This window comes from Equus przewalskii, chromosome 10 (genome assembly GCF_037783145.1).
Source record: "Equus przewalskii isolate Varuska chromosome 10, EquPr2, whole genome shotgun sequence".
NCBI lineage: Eukaryota > Metazoa > Chordata > Mammalia > Perissodactyla > Equidae > Equus > Equus przewalskii.
Genome location: NC_091840.1, coordinates 59,385,423 through 59,404,395, shown reverse-complemented (window position 1 = coordinate 59,404,395; position 18,973 = coordinate 59,385,423). Strand labels below are relative to the sequence as shown.

The following is an 18,973-nucleotide window of genomic DNA, read 5'->3' as shown; positions in this document are numbered from 1 at the left end:
TAGGTGAAGTGGAGTGGGCCAGTGTAGACAACTCTCTTGAGGTGTACTGCACGGGAGAGCAAAGACATGGGCAGTGGGGAAAGCGGTCACGAGTTGTTTTTAGTGGAGGAAATGACAGAATGTTTATGGGCTGATGGGTGTCAGCCAGGGGAGTGTAACAAGTTGATGACAGAGTGAGAGGGAGCATTTCTGGAGCAGTATCTTCAGCGAGCAAGGGGGGCTGGGGATTAGTGTGTGCTTTGGAGGGCTAGTTTTAGAGTAACTTTGGTGTGGAAGTTCGTCTCTGATGGCTGAGGGCAGCAGACTTGTAGGGTACAGATGCATGTGGTAGTGGGGGCCCGTGGAAGCTCTCTTCTGACTGAGTAGTTTTGTCAGTAAAGAAGGAAGTGGGGCCATCGGCTGAGAGGGAATGTCGGGAGAACTGATGGAGGCCCTGGGACAGGGAAGTTTGTTGGTTTCTTTTTTGTGTCTTGAGCCTTAAGTCTTGGTAGAGGCATGAGTTGTATATGCTGACACTTTGTTGGACCAGGGATATGTTATCAAGCATCTTATACTTCTGGGATTTTCTGTCTCTTGGGTCGCAGGGATGTGAACACCACTGTCATGGAGCTCCTGATTATGGTGTACGCATGTAAGACCTCTTGTGCCAAAAGCATCATCGGCGTGATCCCCTACTTTCCTTACAGCAAACAGTGTAAGATGAGGAAAAGAGGCTCCATCGTCTCTAAGCTGCTGGCTTCCATGATGTGCAAAGCTGGTAAGAGTGGCAGGTATTGATGATTTGTTGGGGGCCTGGGAGTTTTATTTTTACCTTAGAAATTGTAGAGCCTTGTCTTAACTAAACTAGAATGCTGAACAGAGTGAAAACAGTGATATGGCTTTTAGAGACGACTAATTTAGAATGAGAAAACAGTGCAGAGAATTCTCCTGTTCCCAACCCCCTAAAACACAAGGGTAATAAGAAAATAAAAATTACATTGAGATGACAAGTTACAGTCACAAGTAGGTCATTTTTAAAGGGGAGAAAGGCATTTGAAACCGACTACTCTCACGCAGCAACTGTTTTTATTTCAGCCTCTTGCCTTTCCCAGGACAGGTTGGTGTATTTTGCAAACCATATGTATTATTTTGTGTTGTGCATTTTCAGGTAACATCCTGTGTCCCCCCTTGTTTCTAAATAATCTTCAGAGTTGATATTGTGTGTGTGTGCATGCACATGTGCGTGTGTGTACAATCATGTCACTTAGTGACGGGGACACATTCTGAAAAATTTGTCGTTAGGCGATTTCGTCGTTGTGCAAACATCCGAGAGTGCACTTACACAAACCTGGATGGTGTAGCCCACTCCCCAGCTAGGCTATGTGGGACTAGTCTTACGGGACCACCGTCACACATGCATTCCATTGTTGACCGAAATGTTATGTACATATCGCGGAGCATTTGCACAGACAGCAAAGAATAAAAGTCCCTTTTCACTGCATTTTAACACAGACACTTACTGTAGAATAAATTTTCTACTGTAACCTTCTGAAGAAGGCAGAAACAAAGCAAAATTTGATACAAGCAGAAACCCAGCAACCTCAACAGTATATGCTATTGAAAACCCGGAGCACGGGAGTGTCCCTGCAGCAAGGCTGCGCCCCAGTCTGGGAAGCCCCTGCCTGCCTCTCCCCTGCTGGGATACGGGCCTGTCTGCTGGCTTCTTTGGAGGACCCTGTGACAGGTAGCTGGCTGAAGGGAGCAGGCTGGCTCACTGAGCCTTCCAGAACGGTCTGCCCTTTTCTTCTAGCCTTGCTCCTGGGTGGGCCACCAGGCTCACTTTCCTGCTCTTTGGGGCAAGTTTTGCTTTAAAAAATTTTTCCAATTGAATTTTCCTTATACTTTTTTGGTGATCATTTCAAATATCCTTTAAGGAGCCAGTGGGGGCAAAGGTTCTTCATCTTCTCCAGTTACTGGCCTGTGCAGTTTGTCTTCATATCTTAAGACAATGTTTGTTTTAATGTGGCTTTGCCACGCCTGTTAAGGAAACTTCAAGGAAATGTGATTTGCTCTAATAGGATTATCAGAGACATTTCTTTGTTAGTTTTATCTTTGCTAGTTTATGTGAAAATCATGCATCTCTGTGTAAGAAAAACCACCCAGCCTTTCCCTTCTGAGTGGGGAAGAGCCCAGTTCCCACCCCTGTGTGTCTCCTTTACTACTCATACAGAACTCTTCGCTCTGACGCCAAATGTGTGGAGTTTTTCCCTACACCTAGCAATTCTCTGTGACACCAGCTGGTGTCCTACAATTTAACCCAATTCTGACACTGTCTACCTGAAGACAGCGTCAGACCCCACAGGTTAAGGGCTCGGTCCCATAAGACTACGCCTACCCTCGATCTGCGGATGCCAGTCGCAATTCCAGGTTGTCACCTGTGCCTCTGACGGATCGGCTGTAAATCTGAGGTTCCCACAACCTCTTCCTTGGGTTCAGTTAATTTGCTAGAGCAGCTCACAGAACTCAGGGGAACTGTTTACTCACAGTTTACCAGTTTATTATTACAGGATATGATGAAGGGTACAGGTGAACATCCAGATGGAAGAGATACGTAGGGCAGGGCGTGTGGGGAGGGGCGTGGAGCTGCCGTGCCCTCTCAGGGTGCACCCGTCTCCCTGAACCTCCACCTCTTCACCAGCCTGGAAGCTCCCCAAGACCTCTGCTGTTGGGAATGTAAGGAGGCTTCCTCACGTGGGCACGATCGATCGTTACTCCGTTTCTGCCCCCTCCCCTCTCTGGAGGATGGCAGGTGGGGCTGACAGTTCCAAGCTTCTGATCATGTCTTGATCTTTCTGGTAACCAGCCCCCACCTAGGAGCCATCCAGGAGTCCCCCCAAAGTCACCTCAAGAGAACGAAAGACGCTCCTCGTGCTCTTGTCACTTAGGATGTGACCAGGGTTTTAGGAGCCTGTGCCAGGAACCGGGGGCAGAGACCAGTACATATATTTTCTGTTATCTCACAATCTTATGGCACTAGAAAATCTGAGAAATAAAGATGCTCAGTTTTTTTGATGAGAGAGCACTTTTTAATAGTAATTTATTATATATAGTATTTCATATAGTACTTATTTCATACTGTATTTCATATAGTATTTTATATAGTACTTATTTCAAACTTGTTATTAAACCATTTATATGTTTGTATCTTCTTTATTTCAAAGGTCTAACTCATCTTATTACTATGGATTTACACCAGAAGGAGATTCAGGGCTTCTTCAATATTCCTGTCGATAATTTAAGAGCATCTCCCTTCTTATTACAGTATATTCAAGAAGAGGTGAGCTAGCTCAAACTTTTTTATTTTAACATTTTGTTTAAAGGTTGAAAGATACATTTCCATTTCCTTGGGCTGCCCATAAAGGACTAAAACTCAATGTTTCCTGCTTAAAGTACTACCTTACTTTATAAATGTAATTCAGTCTATTTTAAAATTCTTGATCTGCAGTTTATTTCTTTTGCTAAGTTCTTCAAATTGCTTTTTCTTCTTTTAGACCTCAGGTACCTAGAATTGGACTAGTTATGATCATGACAAATAACTCGCTCTCATCATTTGGTCCAGGTGTGGTCCTGGCCCTCTTTTATGTATCCGTCTGTTTGCCTGTCTCTCTGTCCGTCTGTCTGTAGTAGTCAGCATCCATGACCCTACGACCCAAAAAGAAAACCAGAATCATTGTCGTAAGCTCTTGTGGTCCCTCTTTGTCCCATCCCCTGCTTCCTCCCACCCGAGGGAACCATCATCCTGAATCTTGTTTTATCTTCTCTTAATTTCCTTTTTATATAGTTTTATGTATAGTTTTTATATAGTTTATAAAACTATAAACCATAAAAAAGTTCCTTTTTATATAGTTTTATCTCATATATATTCATATTTAAATATATGTTTTTAATATGTATAAAGACAAAAACAAAATATATATATTCTTTAACTTTATTGAAAAATCAAATTGTGCAATTTTTGGGAATTTTGCACTTGGTATTACATTAGTAAGCTTCATCCATATTGTTCCGTGTCACAGTTCGTCCATTTTGACTGCTGAAAAACACCCACTATGCAGCTGTTATCACAGTTGATTCATGAGGTTTTGGCTGTTGTGATAGTGCTCCTGTGAGCATCCTCATGTGTGTCTCCATGGTTCATAAGTGAAAGTGTATCTTGATTATATACCAAGGGTGGGATTGCTAGGTTGTATGGTGTGTGAATGTTTAATTTTTCCCAGGCAGTTATACCCATTTGTTTTTCAGCCAGCAATGAATTAGATATCCTGTGGATCCGTCTTTGCTCCAATACTTATATTATCAGGGGGCTGGCCTGGTGGCATAGTGTTTAAATTTGTGCACGCTGCTTAGGCGGTCAGGGTTCTCCAGTTTGGGTCCTGGGTGTGGACCTACACACTGCTTATCAAGCTGTGCTGTGGCAAAATTCCCACTTAGAAGAACTAGAAGGACTTAGATATACAACTATGTACGGGGCTTTGGGAAGGAAAAAAAAAAGAGGAAGGTTGGCAACAGATGTTAGCTCAGGGCCAATCTTCCTCACATAAAAAGGCACGAGAAGGGCTGGCCCCGTGGCCAAGTGGTTGGATTCGCATGGTCCACTTTAGCAGTCCAGGGTTTCACTGGTTTGTATCCTGGGTGTGGACATGGCACCGCTTGTCAGGCCATGCTGAGGTGGCGTCCCACATAGCACAACCAGATGCACTCACAGCTAGAATGTACAACTATGTACTGGGGGGCTTTGGGGAGAAAAAGATGTGGGGGGGGAAGGAGGTTGGCAACAGATGTTAGCTCAGGTGCCAGTTTTTAAAAAAATAAAAGCATGAGAAATGTTACTGAAAATAAGTAAAAAATAAAAGAATACTTATATTATCAGAATTTAAACTTTTTGCCAGTTGAAAGGCTATGGTATGGTATCTTGTCATTTGGTGGGTATATCTCTGATGACTTACGGAGTTGAACATCTTCATCTGTTTCCTATTCTGTGAAAAAGTGCTTAATGCCTTTTACCTAATGGTTTGTTTTGTGTATTTCTTTCTAAGCTGTAGGCATCCTTTTTTTTTTCCTTAGGAAGATTGGCCCTGAGCTAACATCTGTGCCAGTCTTCCTCTGTTTTATATGTGGGACTCTGCCACAGCATGGCCACTGCTGAGGGTATAGGTCTGTGCTGAGGACTGAAGCAAGGCCCCCAAAACAGAGTGTGCCAAGCTTAACCACTAGGCCACGGGGCCAGCCCCATTTTTTAATTCTTGATTCTGGCCAGTTAGAATTTTTTTACGTGTGTCTCTCAGTTTGTAACTTGTCTTTTTGTTTTCTTTTTGGAGTCTTGATAAGCAGACATATTCAGACTTTTTTTTCATTGAGATGAAATTCACATAACAAAATCAGCCGTTTTAACACAATTTAGTGGTATTTAGTGCATTCACAGTGTTGTGCAACTGTCCCCTCTCTCTAGCTCCACAGCTTTCTCATTGCTCCAGAAGGACACCCTGTGCTCTTTAAGTAATCACGCCTTGTCCTTCCCTCCCTACCATTTGCTGGCAACCACAATCTGCTTTCTGTCTCTGTGGATTTGCCTGTTCTGGACATTTCATATAAACAGAATCGTACAATATGTGACCTTGTGTGTTTGGCTTCATTCACTAAGCTTAATGCTTTTGAGATTCATCACCGTTGTAGCCTGTAAAGGCTTCATTCTTTTTGATGGCTGAATTACGTTCCATTGTATGTAGATATCACTATGTGTTAGTCGTTGATAGACATTTGGGTTGTTTCCACCTTTTGGCTGTTGTAAGTAATGCTGCTGTGAACATTTGTTTACATGTTTCTTAGTGGACATATGTTTTTGTTGTGGACATATCTTTCATTTCTTGGATGTATACTTAGGTTTGGAATTACTTGGTCACTTGGTAATTCTGTTTAACTTTTTGAGAAGCCATCAAACTGTTCTCCAGAGTGGGCGCGCCATTTTACACTCTAACCAGCAGTGTATAAGATTTCCGGTTTCTTCATATCCTTACCAACATTTATTTTCTGGTCTTTTGATTATAGCCATTCTAGTGGTTGTGAAGTGATATCTCATTGTGGTTTTGATTGATCTGTATTTCACTAATGATGAATGATGTTGAGCATCTTTTCGTGTGTTTATTGGCCATTTGTATATCTTCTTTGGATGAATGTTCAAATCCTTTGCCCATTTTTTATTGGATTGTTTGCCTTTTTATTGAGTTATAGGAGTTTTTTATGTATACTGGACTCTAAACTCTTATCAGATATATGATTTGCAAACATCCCCCCCATTCTGTAGTTTGTCTTTTTGCTTTTTTGATAGTGTCCTTTGTTGCACAAAAGGTTTTACCTTTGGTGAAGTCCAATTTATCTTTTTCTTTTGTTACTCATGCTTTTGCTTTTAATTCTAGGAAAACATTGTCAAATCCAAGGTCATCAAGATTTACCTCTACATTTTCTTCTGAGTTTTATAGTTCTGGCTCTTATGTTTAGTTTGATCCATTTTGAGTTCATTTTTGTATGTGGTGTGAGGTAGGCATCTCACCTCATTCTTTTGTATGTGCTGTCTAGTTGTTCCAGCAGCATTTGTTGAAAAGACTGTTTTTTCCGCATTGAAGGGCTTATTTCTGGACTCTCAGTTCTATTCCATTGGGCTATGTGTTTATCCTTATGCCAGCACCACACTCAATTTTGATTACTATATAGCCTTATAGTAAGTTTTGAAATTGGCTTTCAGTTACATATGAAGTTAAGGATTGGCTTTTCTGTTTCTGCAAAAACAAGGGCATTGGAATTTTGATAGAGATTGCATTGAATCTGTAGACCACTTTGGGTAGTTTGCCATCTTCATATCAGGTCTTCCAACCATGACTATGAGTTGTCTTTCTGTGTATTCAGGTTTCTTTAGTTTCTTTTAGTACTGCTTTGTAGTTTTCAGTGTACAAGTCTTTCACTTTGTTGGTTAAATTTATTACTAGGTATTTTATTCTTCGATGCCATTGTAAATGGAATTGTTTTCTTAATTTCCTTTTGGATTGTTCATTGCTGGTGCATAGAAATGAGATTGACCTGTGTGTGTTGATCTTGTACCCTGTGACTTTACTGAATTCATTGATTAGCTTTGATAGTTTTTTGTGTTGTGTGTGGATTCTTTAGAGTTTTCTGTGTATAAGATCGTATCATCTGTGAATGGAGGCAGTTTGACCTCTTCCTTTCCAGCTTGGGTACCTTTTATCTTTTACTGTCTGACAGCTCTGGCTGTTAGATCGCTTCCAGTCCACTGTTGAACAGCAGCGGTGAGAGTGGGCGTCCGTGTCGGTTCCTGACCCCAGGGGGAGTGCTTTCTGTCTTTCACCATCGAGTCTGATGTGTTAGCTGTAGGATTTTCATAAATGCCTTTTATCATGTTGAGGAGTTTCCTTCTGTTCTTAGTTTTCTGAGTGTTTTTATCAAGAAAGGGTATGGGATTTGTCAGATGCTTTTTCTGCATCAATTGAGATGATCATGTGGATTTTTTCCTTCATTCTATTAATGTAGTGTATTATAGTGATTGATTTCTCTCATTTTGAACCACTCTTGCATTCCTGGGACAAATCAGACATTATATACAATTTTAATATAGTTATATTTGTTATTCTTTGATATGATAGCAGTTGTGTGACTTATTATTTAAGAAGCCTTTTAAAATGTTAACTTATAATGCACTTAGCTATTTTGCTCTTTTAGGAACTGTTTTCCTCACATGAATTATTTCTCTCTTTAATAACTTTTCCAGGGAACTTTTTACATATTTAAAAGATGGCGACGTATAGATTTCTGAGCAGCTTCTTTCTGTCAAGAGTACAGGCCTTCCCCATCCTCCAGCCATTAACATAGACACTCGTTAGTGAAAATGAATTTAAGTATTTTTGAAAGAGGAAAATATAAAACATTCTGCTTGTTTTCTTTAAAGTTAATCTACAAGGAACCTACAAATGCTAATAAATTCAGAAAACAATATAGAATATTGTTTGTAAATTATAAATTATACTGAAAATATGGTTTACCTGAATATGATTCTCAGGTCAGAGGAAGAGAAAGGGTGAGCAAGCAACGGCCAGTGTCTTGATGGGGGAGGAAAAGGGGTCCAGGCAGAGAGGAGTGAGGGCTGAGACTTGAGTGCGCAGGAGAACATGGTGCAGTTAAGGATCATCTAGATAAAGAAACCTGTAGTTTTGGAAGGAACAGAGGGTGCTGTAGACTTTCATAGGCTAATGTTTCTATCTGGTGCTTTGGGGGAGGTTTCCACTCAAGGTACCAGGCGTGTTGTGTGCTGGCATCTCGACGGCCTAGTGCTCTTGAGAGGCGCCCTGAGTCTGTGATCAAGGCTGAGCACCCTCGTGAGGTCGGGTGTGTGGCTCCTCCAGCGCCTCTGAGGTCCCTTCGGTCTCAGGGTGAGGCTGCCTGCCACTTGGAAAATCCCAGTTTAGGTTTTATTGTGGAAAAGAAGTCAGGGTGGAACTCTCTTATGCTGTTTGTGGTTCAGCAAACTAGGGAAACGGTTCTGTGTTTTTGATGGTGAGCTAAGAGTGATAACTCCAAACATTTTAGTTTCAAAATCCTTCTTAAAAAGTAAATTAAAACAGACCATGAAAAATGAAATACCATAGGGAGCTCACTGTTGAAAAGGAATTTTGTTCTCTTTTCTGTAGTGTACTTGTTTTCATGTATTAGAGCGTCTCAAGTGGGGTAGACAGACCGTATTTTACTGAATCTAAGATGTCATCAATTAAGGTTTACGTTATGTGTGTCATCAAGAAAGAAGAAAACACTGCCAATTATACTATGACGCAACGCCGTTGTGTCACTTAGTGATCCTCTTCTGCAAGTTTTGATGCTGACACTTCCCTGTGTGACAGCTCACACTCTGTTTCTCTTGAGCTGTCACTGGAATTTAAGCACTTTCTGTGAGAGTTGTAATTGGATGCTCTTTGGCTTGAAACTTTGTCATCTAGTCTGAGGGTTTGGCGGTTTCTCCTGCCTTCTCTTGTGTTGCTCTGCGTGTGTTAGGCATCCTTTTGAGATTCAGTCCTTTCACAGCTTCACCTTCTGGTGTTGAGTCCTCCTCCTTAGGTCTCGTAAAGCACTTGATTGTTGCCTTGCAAGAAAACGTGGAATTGTGGTCATTCTTCTAGCGGTGACCATTTGATTCATGAATATGAAATTACTCCGTGCTGCCCTCTTCCTGTGTCTTTCTACTTGCACGGTAACTTTTCATTTAATGCAGAATCATGGTGAACTCTTTCTGGAGACATTGTAAATGGCAGTTAAACCCAGCCCATATAGAACCAACAGTGCCTGTGACTCATGTGAAGCGAGGACCTTAGGAATGCCTTGGCCTCCTCCGTGCGTGTGAAGGGGTAAAAAAGCACATCGCAGCTGTTGGGCCTGTGGTGACTGTAAGACACTACCGAGTTTAAGACATCCAAATTGTAGACACATTAGTGTATGACCCAAAATATGGTTTGGGTGTTGGTTAAATATAGTACATGTTTTTTAAAAATGACTAAATATTGTAGTGATAGTTCTGGTAGTCATTGGTCTGCATCAGGATTTTTTAAGGAAATTATGAAGAGGAGGGCTACTAGTGTAGTTTTATGCTGTATGTAGAGATCCCATCCCATCTCGTCAGTTTTTTACATAGGAACTTTTAGAGCTATCCTGTTTCTGATTCTTGAGTTGCTTTTGCATTTCCCCATGTTCTTCTTACTCTGTTTATATCAAGCCACTCTCATGATCACAGAAATGAAATACGGCAGGAGACGGAAGCCCAGGGCCAGGGGGCGGGGTATAGCAGAGCAGTGCGGGGTGTAGGGCCGGTTGATTCTTTGTGGTTCCACACGAGCCCTGAGGATGTTTTCCCTTAAAGCTTCAGGGGAAAATTACAGCAGAGTCTAGAAGTCAGACTTATATGACATGTAGTGTGTTTCCCCCTCCACTTGATAATAAGAGTAATCTTTGTCTAAAAAGTGAAAAATGAATGTTTATCTTTATGATGGCAGTGTAGAGACGTGCGTGTTTGTGTTTAGTCATGCTGACGGTACTGAGAAAGCACCGGCCCTGGACCCCGCCCCTGTCCTGGGCCCCTCTGCAGGGTGACCTTTGTTCCCAGCCTGCCTTGTGTCCTGTATCCTCTCAGGTCTTTCTCTTTGTGTTTACCTCCTTATCTATGTGCACAGTTAGAGATTTTGGTTTGTGGCTGCTTTTTAAAAACCACATCGACATATTGTTTACCTTGTTCTGCAGCTTGTCCTTTGCTTTCTCTGCTGGTGTCTGGAGGTCTTTCCTGCTAAGATGTGTAGGTTTACCTCTTTAGAATTGCTACATAATGTTCCCTAGTTTAGATCAGTGATCTCCAGTGGAACTTTCTGTTTGTGACGATGTTCTGTCTGCTGTCTGGTATGGTAGCCACTAGGCACATGTGGCTATTGAGTCCTTGAAATGTGTCTAGTGTGACTGAAGAACTTAACCTTTCATTTTACTTAAGTTTAATGTGAATTTAAATAGCTGCATGTTTAAAGCACAAATTTCAACGAACCACAGTTTTTTCAACTATTTCCCTCTGGTGATTGGATATTAAATTGTTTTAATTTTCACTCTTTTAAGTGAAATATTTTATTTTCAAAAAATATTTAAGTAATGCTGCATTGAAAATTCTTGTACTTAACCTTTTTGAGTACTTAGATGAGTGTTTTCCTGAGATATATTAGGAGGTGGAATTGCTTAATTGAAAAGTATCTACATTTTTAATATTTTAATAGTATTGCAATTTTCTGAAAATTTGGTATTTTAATAGATACCGTGAAAATTGCAGTTGTCTGAAGGGGCTGCATTGATTTACACCCCACTAGCAGAGCATATGGTAGTACATGTTTCCCCATGCCCTTAATTTTGCTAGTTTAATGGGCAAAACTATACTGTAGTATTTGAATTTTTTTGTTCCCTGATTCCTAGTGTGATTGAGCATCTTAGCATGTGGTTTTTGGGGTGGGGCGGAATTTCCCCCGTCTAAAATAGCGTTTTCTCTTTTTACTGTGGTTTTGAAGCTTCAGCATGCTGTGTCTGAGCGGGACTTTCCATTCATTTTGTAGGTACTCAGTGGGCTACTTTCCTTCTCTGGGAGCTTTTGTCCTAAAGTTTATTTCATCCCTTCTTTTTTTTCATTCTTTCCTTTGGGAACTGTTAGATGTTGAAAATTTTGCATCTAGTCTCTATATTATTTAACTTTTTTGGTTTTCCTTTTCAAGTTTCGTGTTCTCATATACTGCGTTGCGGGAAAATCCCTTGGCCTGATTGCCCAGCTGTGTCCCTTCTGCCGTCAGGCAGCCAGCTACTGAGTTCCTTCTTTGGACCATCATAACTTCCACCTTCTAGATTTCTTTTTGGTTTTTTTCATAACAGCTTGCTCTCTCTTTATGCATATGACTTCCTGTTTTAACCCCTGACGAGACAGTAGACCTGTTTTTATTGAAGAGTCCTTTCTTTTAAAGTCTCCTTTTATTTGCTTTATTAACTGTTTCCTTGGTTTTTATTTAGTCTCTTGGCCGGATTTCGTGATGTTTGATGATGTTTGATGTGGCAAGGAAGAACATAAAACAGTTTAGAAGGACTTGCAGCAAAAATAAGGAAAAGTGTGTAAATGAAAATAGTTTCTGCTGTCTTATTCTCTGATAGCGTGGGATAAATTCAGCTTTCCTGGAGAGACATCTGATCCATGTGCTTATGCTGGATATATCAATCAGTTTTTGCTTCGTTTACTAGCTATTTATTATTTAATGCTTCCTGTGTGCTAGGCATTGTACAAGGTGCTGGATGTTATTAAGTACTTATGTTAAATTCATTGATCTGCGTAATTGTGAGGAAAAAAGCAATGGGGATATATTTGAATGAAATAATACACTTTACTTGAATTGATTGAATTTCAAGAACACAATTTGAAAATATTGCTGAGCTGAAGTCAGAAACAACGAACGACCACTCGGCTTTAAACTAGTTCTGTCTTCTAAACTCTCAGAGGTTGGTGATGGGTCTATGTTCAGTTGAAATCGTCGCCAGCACAGGTCACTTCAAATGTTCAACTCTAAGACTGCAAAGCAGGCTGATGTTTCACTTACTTTCTCAAGGGCTCTTAACAGCTTTGCAGACGAGTCCTTGCCGACCGGCCTTTGACAGTTGGTTTCTTCAGTGTGCCCTGACTGAGACGCGCTGAATCATGGGTTTGGAGCGCACTGATTTGGAATTTGACGGTTACCCCCGATTCAGGTTGGATGGCGATTGTGTGTAACTGGGATCTGTGAGAGGCCTTCCTGCTGACTTTATGAAAGCATCCTTCCCCCATGTTATCAGTGTGGGCTGGCAGGGAGATCTGAGCCAGTCACTCATTAGCCCTGCTTTTTCCTTAGAAGAGTCTGTGAGGGTCGGACCTTAATAATATGTTTTTCTTAGGTAGACATTTCTTCATTTTTCCAAAGGAGAACTTGACTTTGAACTCTCTGTTTTTGGAAAAACTTTGAAGTGACCAGATGGCATTTTGGAGTCCATTAGAATGTTCCTTTTTATTGATTGTTGCCTGTTGGTGTGAAGAGCCCTGTGGAGACGTGGCAGTAACGCCCCTCTTGTCTGTCACAGATCCCGGATTACAGGAATGCGGTGATTGTGGCCAAATCCCCAGCCTCGGCCAAGAGGTAGGTGGGAGCCCTCGACTGCTGCTTGGATCTGCCGCCGAGGATCACGTCCCCACAGATCCGGGGCGTCCTGGATTCTCCTCAGCGGTTCCCACTGGTGTCCCTTGTTTTTATTCTGTGGACTGATAGTCTAAAAGATTGCCCGCTCCATCGGTTAAGTAATTTGCTTTCCTCTTTTTTTCCAACCCCAGTCTGACTGCCAGTTGCATTTCTTGACCAAAGCCATCTGAGTCTGGGGTCCTGACCTAGTGCTTCCCTCATGCCCAGATGGGCAGACACCTGTCATTGATCTTCACATCTGGCATTTAAAATACCACCGAATATACTTTGTAGTTGTTTACTGCCTTTTATTCAAAAACACTCAGTAATTTATTAACAGAATTGTATCCAGCTGAGAGGCCCCTTATTGGCATGTGTTAGAAAGTGACGTTTTACAAAACTCAAACACCCTGAGGCGTACAGTTGGGGCAGTGTTGAGAGTTACTTGTGACCTGGAGTAACTGATGAGTCAGTAATATAGTACTTAAAATTGTGTTTGTGTTGAGGGTGTTTCATATAGAAGCCACTCCAGGGGCCGGCCCCATGGCTGAATGGTTAAGTTCACGCGCTCTGCTTCAGCGGCCCAGGGTCTCACCAGTTTGGATCCTGGGTGCGGACCCTAGCACCACTCACTGAGCCACGCTGAGGTGGCTGCCCACATGGCACAGCTAGAAGGACTCACAACTAAAATATACAACTATGTACTGGGGGGCTTTGGGGAGAAGGAGGAAAACGAAAAAGAAAAGCCACTCTCCATTAGACAGGGAAAGGACAAAATCCAACATAGGAATAAAGGCTTTTTCCTAAAAAAAGATCTTTTAAAATTATTTCCCACAACTGAATGCCTCTGCTCACTGGACCGTTGTTGAGTTCTGTGGAGTGAAAGCAAGCGTGGGGACCTCCATCCTGGGCCACAGTCTGTTACTATTGAAGGATGGGGGGGGACTTGCCGTTGATTTAAAAGCTATTACATATAAGTAGCTTTCTATTATAAAATAACAATATTTACTATATTGAATAAATAGAGTTGGCATTTATGATAAAACCATGAAGTTGCCATGTTCTTAGAGCCAGCCTCCCGTGCAGGGCAGACTGTGCCCACCCACGCTTCCTTCAGGAAGCTCTGTCCTTGGGGTCTCATATTGTCCGTTTGATTAAGTCGTAGTAAACCATGACTCGTTTTGGAATATAAACATTTCAAACAACTCTTCCAAACATTTGTGCAAAGGCTGAATTAATTTTAATTTAATAATTAATTTTTCTCTGATACACACTTTTTTTTGTTAAGGTGACAATCATATGACGTATGATTAACCATTTTAAAGTGTACAATTCGCTGGCGTTTAGTGCACTTACAATGTTGTGCAACCACCACCTGTCTGTAACTTTGAAACTTTTCCATCATCCCAGGAGAACACCTTGTACTCATTAAGTAATTGCCTTCTCCCCTCATCTCTTGGCAGCCGCTAATCTGCTTTCTGCCTCTGTGGATTTGCCTATTCTTGGTGTTTCATATAAATGGAATCATGCAACATGGGGCCTTTCACGTCTAGTTTCTTTCCCTTAGCATAATGTTTTCAAGGTGCATCTACGTTATGGTATGTCTCAGCAATTCATTCCTTTTGATGGCTGAAAAATACTCCATTGTATGGATGTACTATCATTTGTGTATCCATTGATGGACGTTTGGGTTGTTTCTACCTTTTGGCTAAAATGAACACTGCTGTGAACATTTGTGAACAAGTTTCTGTGTGGACGTATTTGTATTTCTTGTGGATGTCTACCTAGAGTTGAAATTGCTGGCTCATATGATAATTCTGTGTTTACATTTTTGAGGGACCACCAACCTGTTTTCCAGCAGCTACACCACTTTGCATTCTCACCAGCAGTGGTAGTGTACAGGGGTTCCAATTTCTCCACATTCTTAGCAACATTTATTTTCTGGTTTTTGAACATTGCCATCCTAGTGGGTATGAAGTGATATTTTATTGTGGTTTTGATTTGCATTTCCCTAATAATTAATGATGTTGAGCATCTTTTCTTGTGCTTGTTGGCCATTGGTATATTTTTGGAGAAATGTCTACTAAAGTCCTCTGCCCATTGTTTAATTGGGTTCTTGTCTTTTTGTTGTTGAGTTCTAAGTGTTATTTATATGTTCTGGATACTAGACCCTTATCAGATATATGACTTGTAAATATTTTAGCCCATTCTGTAGGTTATCTTTTCCTTTTCTTGATAATGCCCTTTTGTGCACAAAATTTTTTAATATTTATGAAGTCCACTTTAGCTTTCTTGTTGCTTATGCTTCTGGTGTCATATCTAAGAATCCATTGCTGACTCCAAGGTCATTGAGTTTTACCCCTTTGCTTTCTCATAATAGCTTAGTTTGAGCTCTTATATTTAGGTTGTTGATCCATTTTGAATTAATTTTTGTATATGGAGTGAGGTAGGAGTCCAGCTTTTTTCTCTTCCATGTGCTTTTCCAGTTGTCTGGTCTTTCTTTCCCCATTGAATGACTTTGGCACCCTTGTCAAAAATCAATTGGCCATGGGTGTTTGGGTTTATTTCTGGACTGTCAGTTCTATTCTGTTGTCTATATGTCAGTACCACACTGTGTTGGTTACTGTAGCTTTGTGGTAACAGATCTGAACAATCAGAAGTGGGTGAAAGAGGGGGCGGTGCTAGCTCCCTACTTGTCCTCCCCTGACACCAGGGAGGAGTGACCTTGTTACCACTGGGTGTTGGTGAAAGTCCTGACTCCACCAGGCCTCTGACACCACCTCGGTGGGGAGGGGGAAAGGCACCTCTTTACTGCTGGATTGGGGTGCAAGTCCGGGTGACACACTCTGCTGACACTGGTGGGTGGGGGCTCATTACCTCCAAGTGGGGATAAAAGTCCCAGCTCCCTACTTAGCCTCAGCTTAAACCACTGCACCCAGGGCTTTGGGACACATCATTATACCTGGCACGGGATGAAGTGTAGACCCTTTACTTGGCCTTTGCTCATGTCGGGGACGGGTGCAGCCACAGTTTCTGTGGTGTTTGGCTGGAGGAGAAAAGTTATTGTCTTTAAGTTTTCTGGCTTGCGAGGCAGTCCCTTTCCTGGACCTTTGGCTAGAGAGATCAGGCTTTTGTTTGGGCTTTTTCGTCCATGCTCTTGGCATTTTTGGGTTGCCTGCTTCTCCAGCTGCGAGTGTGGGATAATGAGGCAACAAGAAAGCCCCGAGGATTCCCTAGCATGTCCTTCCTGCGGCCCCGAGGTCTGCAGCCAGTCTGTTCTCTCTCCACCTGTCGAGCCTGCTTGTGTTTGTGTCGCTGTGACATCCAGGCTTTGGGTTGTGGCTTTGGGTTGTACTTAGTGGGAGGAGTGCTTTATCTGAGCAGAAGCAAAAGCGGCAGCAGTGTATTTTGATAATTTTTTTCCCACTAAATACCAGAATATGGTGAATTTTCTCGTCTGTCTGATGAAGGCTTGCCCATCTGGGTAGGCTTCTGGTAACTTCTTTAATCCTCAGCCTGTAGCTAACATCACGTGTTGATGAGGTGGTGGATGAGTGGTAGAGTTATCACTGTGTAGCCCTCTGCTCAGCTCTTTGGCATTGTTGATACTATGGTGACGTTTGTCATTTGTCCATTCAGATGTTTTTGAGAGGCTGTCCTGCTAGGTCTGGTGAGGCCAGGAAGATGCCTTCAAGGGGCTTGTTTTAGTGTCAGGAGTTTTATCTACTGTTTTGGACTGAATGTTTGTGTCCCCCCCCCACCCCGGCAAATTCCTATGGTGAAATCCTCTTCCCCAGTGTGATGATATTGGGAGGTGGGGCTTTTGGGAGGTAATTAGGTCATGAAGGCGGAGCCCTCAGGTGTGGGATTAGCGCATCTGTGAGCAGAGACACAGGCACTTGCCCTCTCCCCGTGTGAAGATAAAACGAGATGTCCGTAGGCCAACCAGAAAGCTGGCTCTCACCAGGTGCCAGATCTGCTGATGCTTTGATCTTGGACCTCTGACCTCCAGAACTGTGAGAAATACATTTCTCTTGTTTAAACCACCCCATCTGTGGCCCTCCGTTACAGCAACCAGAGCTGACTAAGATGTCCACATGATCTCATTTGATCTTCTCCACCTAGAATGTCCGCGTTTATTATCCCTCACAGTCGAGGAAGCACACCCAAGGAGATGAAGAGACTTATCCGGGGTGGTGCAGCTGTGTGTTCTTTACTGGTTAGATTATTCTAGTTCCTCTGTGTGGGATGCCGCCACAGCATGGCTTGATGAGCGGTGCGTAGGTCTGTGCCCAGGATCTGAACCGGTGAACCCCAGGCCACCGAAGTGGAGTGCATGAACTTAACCACTGTGCTACCAGGCTGGCCCTGGTATTTAGCAATTAAAATATTCTCCCTCTTGATAACGCTCCCTCTTTTCCTAAAGGAAAAATATTCACACCCAGACACATAAACACACACACACACTTTTCTGTATCAGATTATGCAGTATAGTTCTGCTCCTATGGTCTTAGTGTCTTTTCCTTGGAAATATGAATTAGATTCATCATGGATAGGGCCAAGTCAATAGATGTTTCCTTATGTGCATTTGAGATTTTTTTAATATCGCAGAAGCCTTAACTGTGTGCTATGTGATGATAGCACTTTCTCCTGAGCGGGGCAAAACGTAAGTTTATAAGAAAGTATCTTGAAATAGGAAGACTGCAGCATGAATTGAAATTTTTTGAAATAGTTACTAACATTACACAAAGCTTCCCTCAGTTGTGCAGCAGCTGCAGGACACCAGGGCAGGGGCGAGGCTTCTCTTCAACCAGGGGACAGTGCCTGGCGTTTGCAAGTGCCTTCCTCTTCTCATGGCATTAAATGCCTTGGCTGTGTCAGTATAGATCGTACACATGGGATCCCGTTTAATCCCTAAGTTATGGCCTCAGCCCAGTGTTTTCAGCTGTTCTCGTGAACTTATTTTGAATTTTGGATGTTTGAAAACCAGGATTGGGAGAACCCGCTGGATCCTTAAGCACTTGAACATTTACCGTGCGTTCGGTGCTGAAGATGGAAGAAAGAGTTTATCCCAGATGGCTTCAGTGGTGGATTCTGTCAGACATGCAAGGGAGAAATAATACTGATTGTACATAAACTCTTCCAGAAAATTGAAGAAGAACAGTACTTCCCAGCTCATTTTATGAGGCTGTCATTACCCTGATAGCAAAGCCAGACACGGATATTACAAGACAAACAACACAGACCAATATTCCTCATGAATATAGATGAAAAATTCTAAGCAACAGTTTAGCAAATTGAATCCAACAATACATGAAAAGGATAATGTACCGTGACCATTTTGGAATAAAATAAAAAGGAAAAACCGTATGATTATCTCAGTAGACTCAAAAAGCATTTGACAAGATTCAATTTCTATTCCTGATAAAACTTTAAGCAAACTAGGAAAAGACGAGAGCTTCCTTATCTGATAAAGGATATCGATGAAAAACCATGGCTAACATCACACTTAATGGTGAAAGACTGATTCCCTAAGATCAGGAATGCGACGAGATGTCTGCTCTCCCTGCTTCTGTTCAGCATTGTCCTGGGGGTTCTGAATAGCGCAGTTAAAAAAAAGACGGAAGAGGGATGCAATATGGAAAGGAAGAAGGAAAGCAGTCCTAATTTGCAAGTGGCGTGATTATGTTAAAACTGATGGAATCCACAAGAATCCTATTAGGACTAATAGACAGTTTAGCAAGGTTGCAGGATACGAGATCAGTATACAAAAATCACTTGTATTTGTATTCTAGCAATGAGCAATTGGAAACTGAAAAATAAGACCAAATAGTGTCAAATTAGGTGAAAACTTAGGGATAAATCTAAGATGTTCAAGACTTTTACTCTGAAAAATATAAAACACTGCTAAGAAAAATTGAAGAAGACCCAAATGAATGAAGAAAGGTACTGTGTTCAGGTCAAAAGACTCAATATTATTAAGGTATCAGTTCTTCCCAAATTGGTCTGTAGAATTGCCACCGTCCCAATCAAAGTGCGAGCAGGCTTTTGTGCAGAAATTGAGAAGCTGATTCTCAAATTGAAATGTAGAGAACCTACAGTAGCCAAAACAACTTTGACAAACAATGAAGTGGGCGATCTAACACTACGCTTATTATAAAGCTAAAGCC

At 41.8% G+C, this 18,973-nt stretch overlaps 1 protein-coding gene across 5 annotated transcripts in view; it reads left to right on the top strand.

The window, feature by feature from the left end:
• Positions 1-18,973, top strand: part of PRPSAP2 (phosphoribosyl pyrophosphate synthetase associated protein 2) — a 54,865-nt gene that overhangs the window by 19,241 nt on the left and 16,651 nt on the right. For all 5 annotated transcript variants that reach the window (XM_070563588.1, XM_070563589.1, XM_070563586.1 and 2 more), the window contains 3 exons: positions 585-757; positions 3,201-3,316; positions 12,709-12,764. In XM_070563588.1, the coding sequence (XP_070419689.1) occupies positions 585-757; positions 3,201-3,316; positions 12,709-12,764 (345 nt within the window). The remainder of the gene's footprint in view (positions 1-584; positions 758-3,200; positions 3,317-12,708; positions 12,765-18,973) is intronic.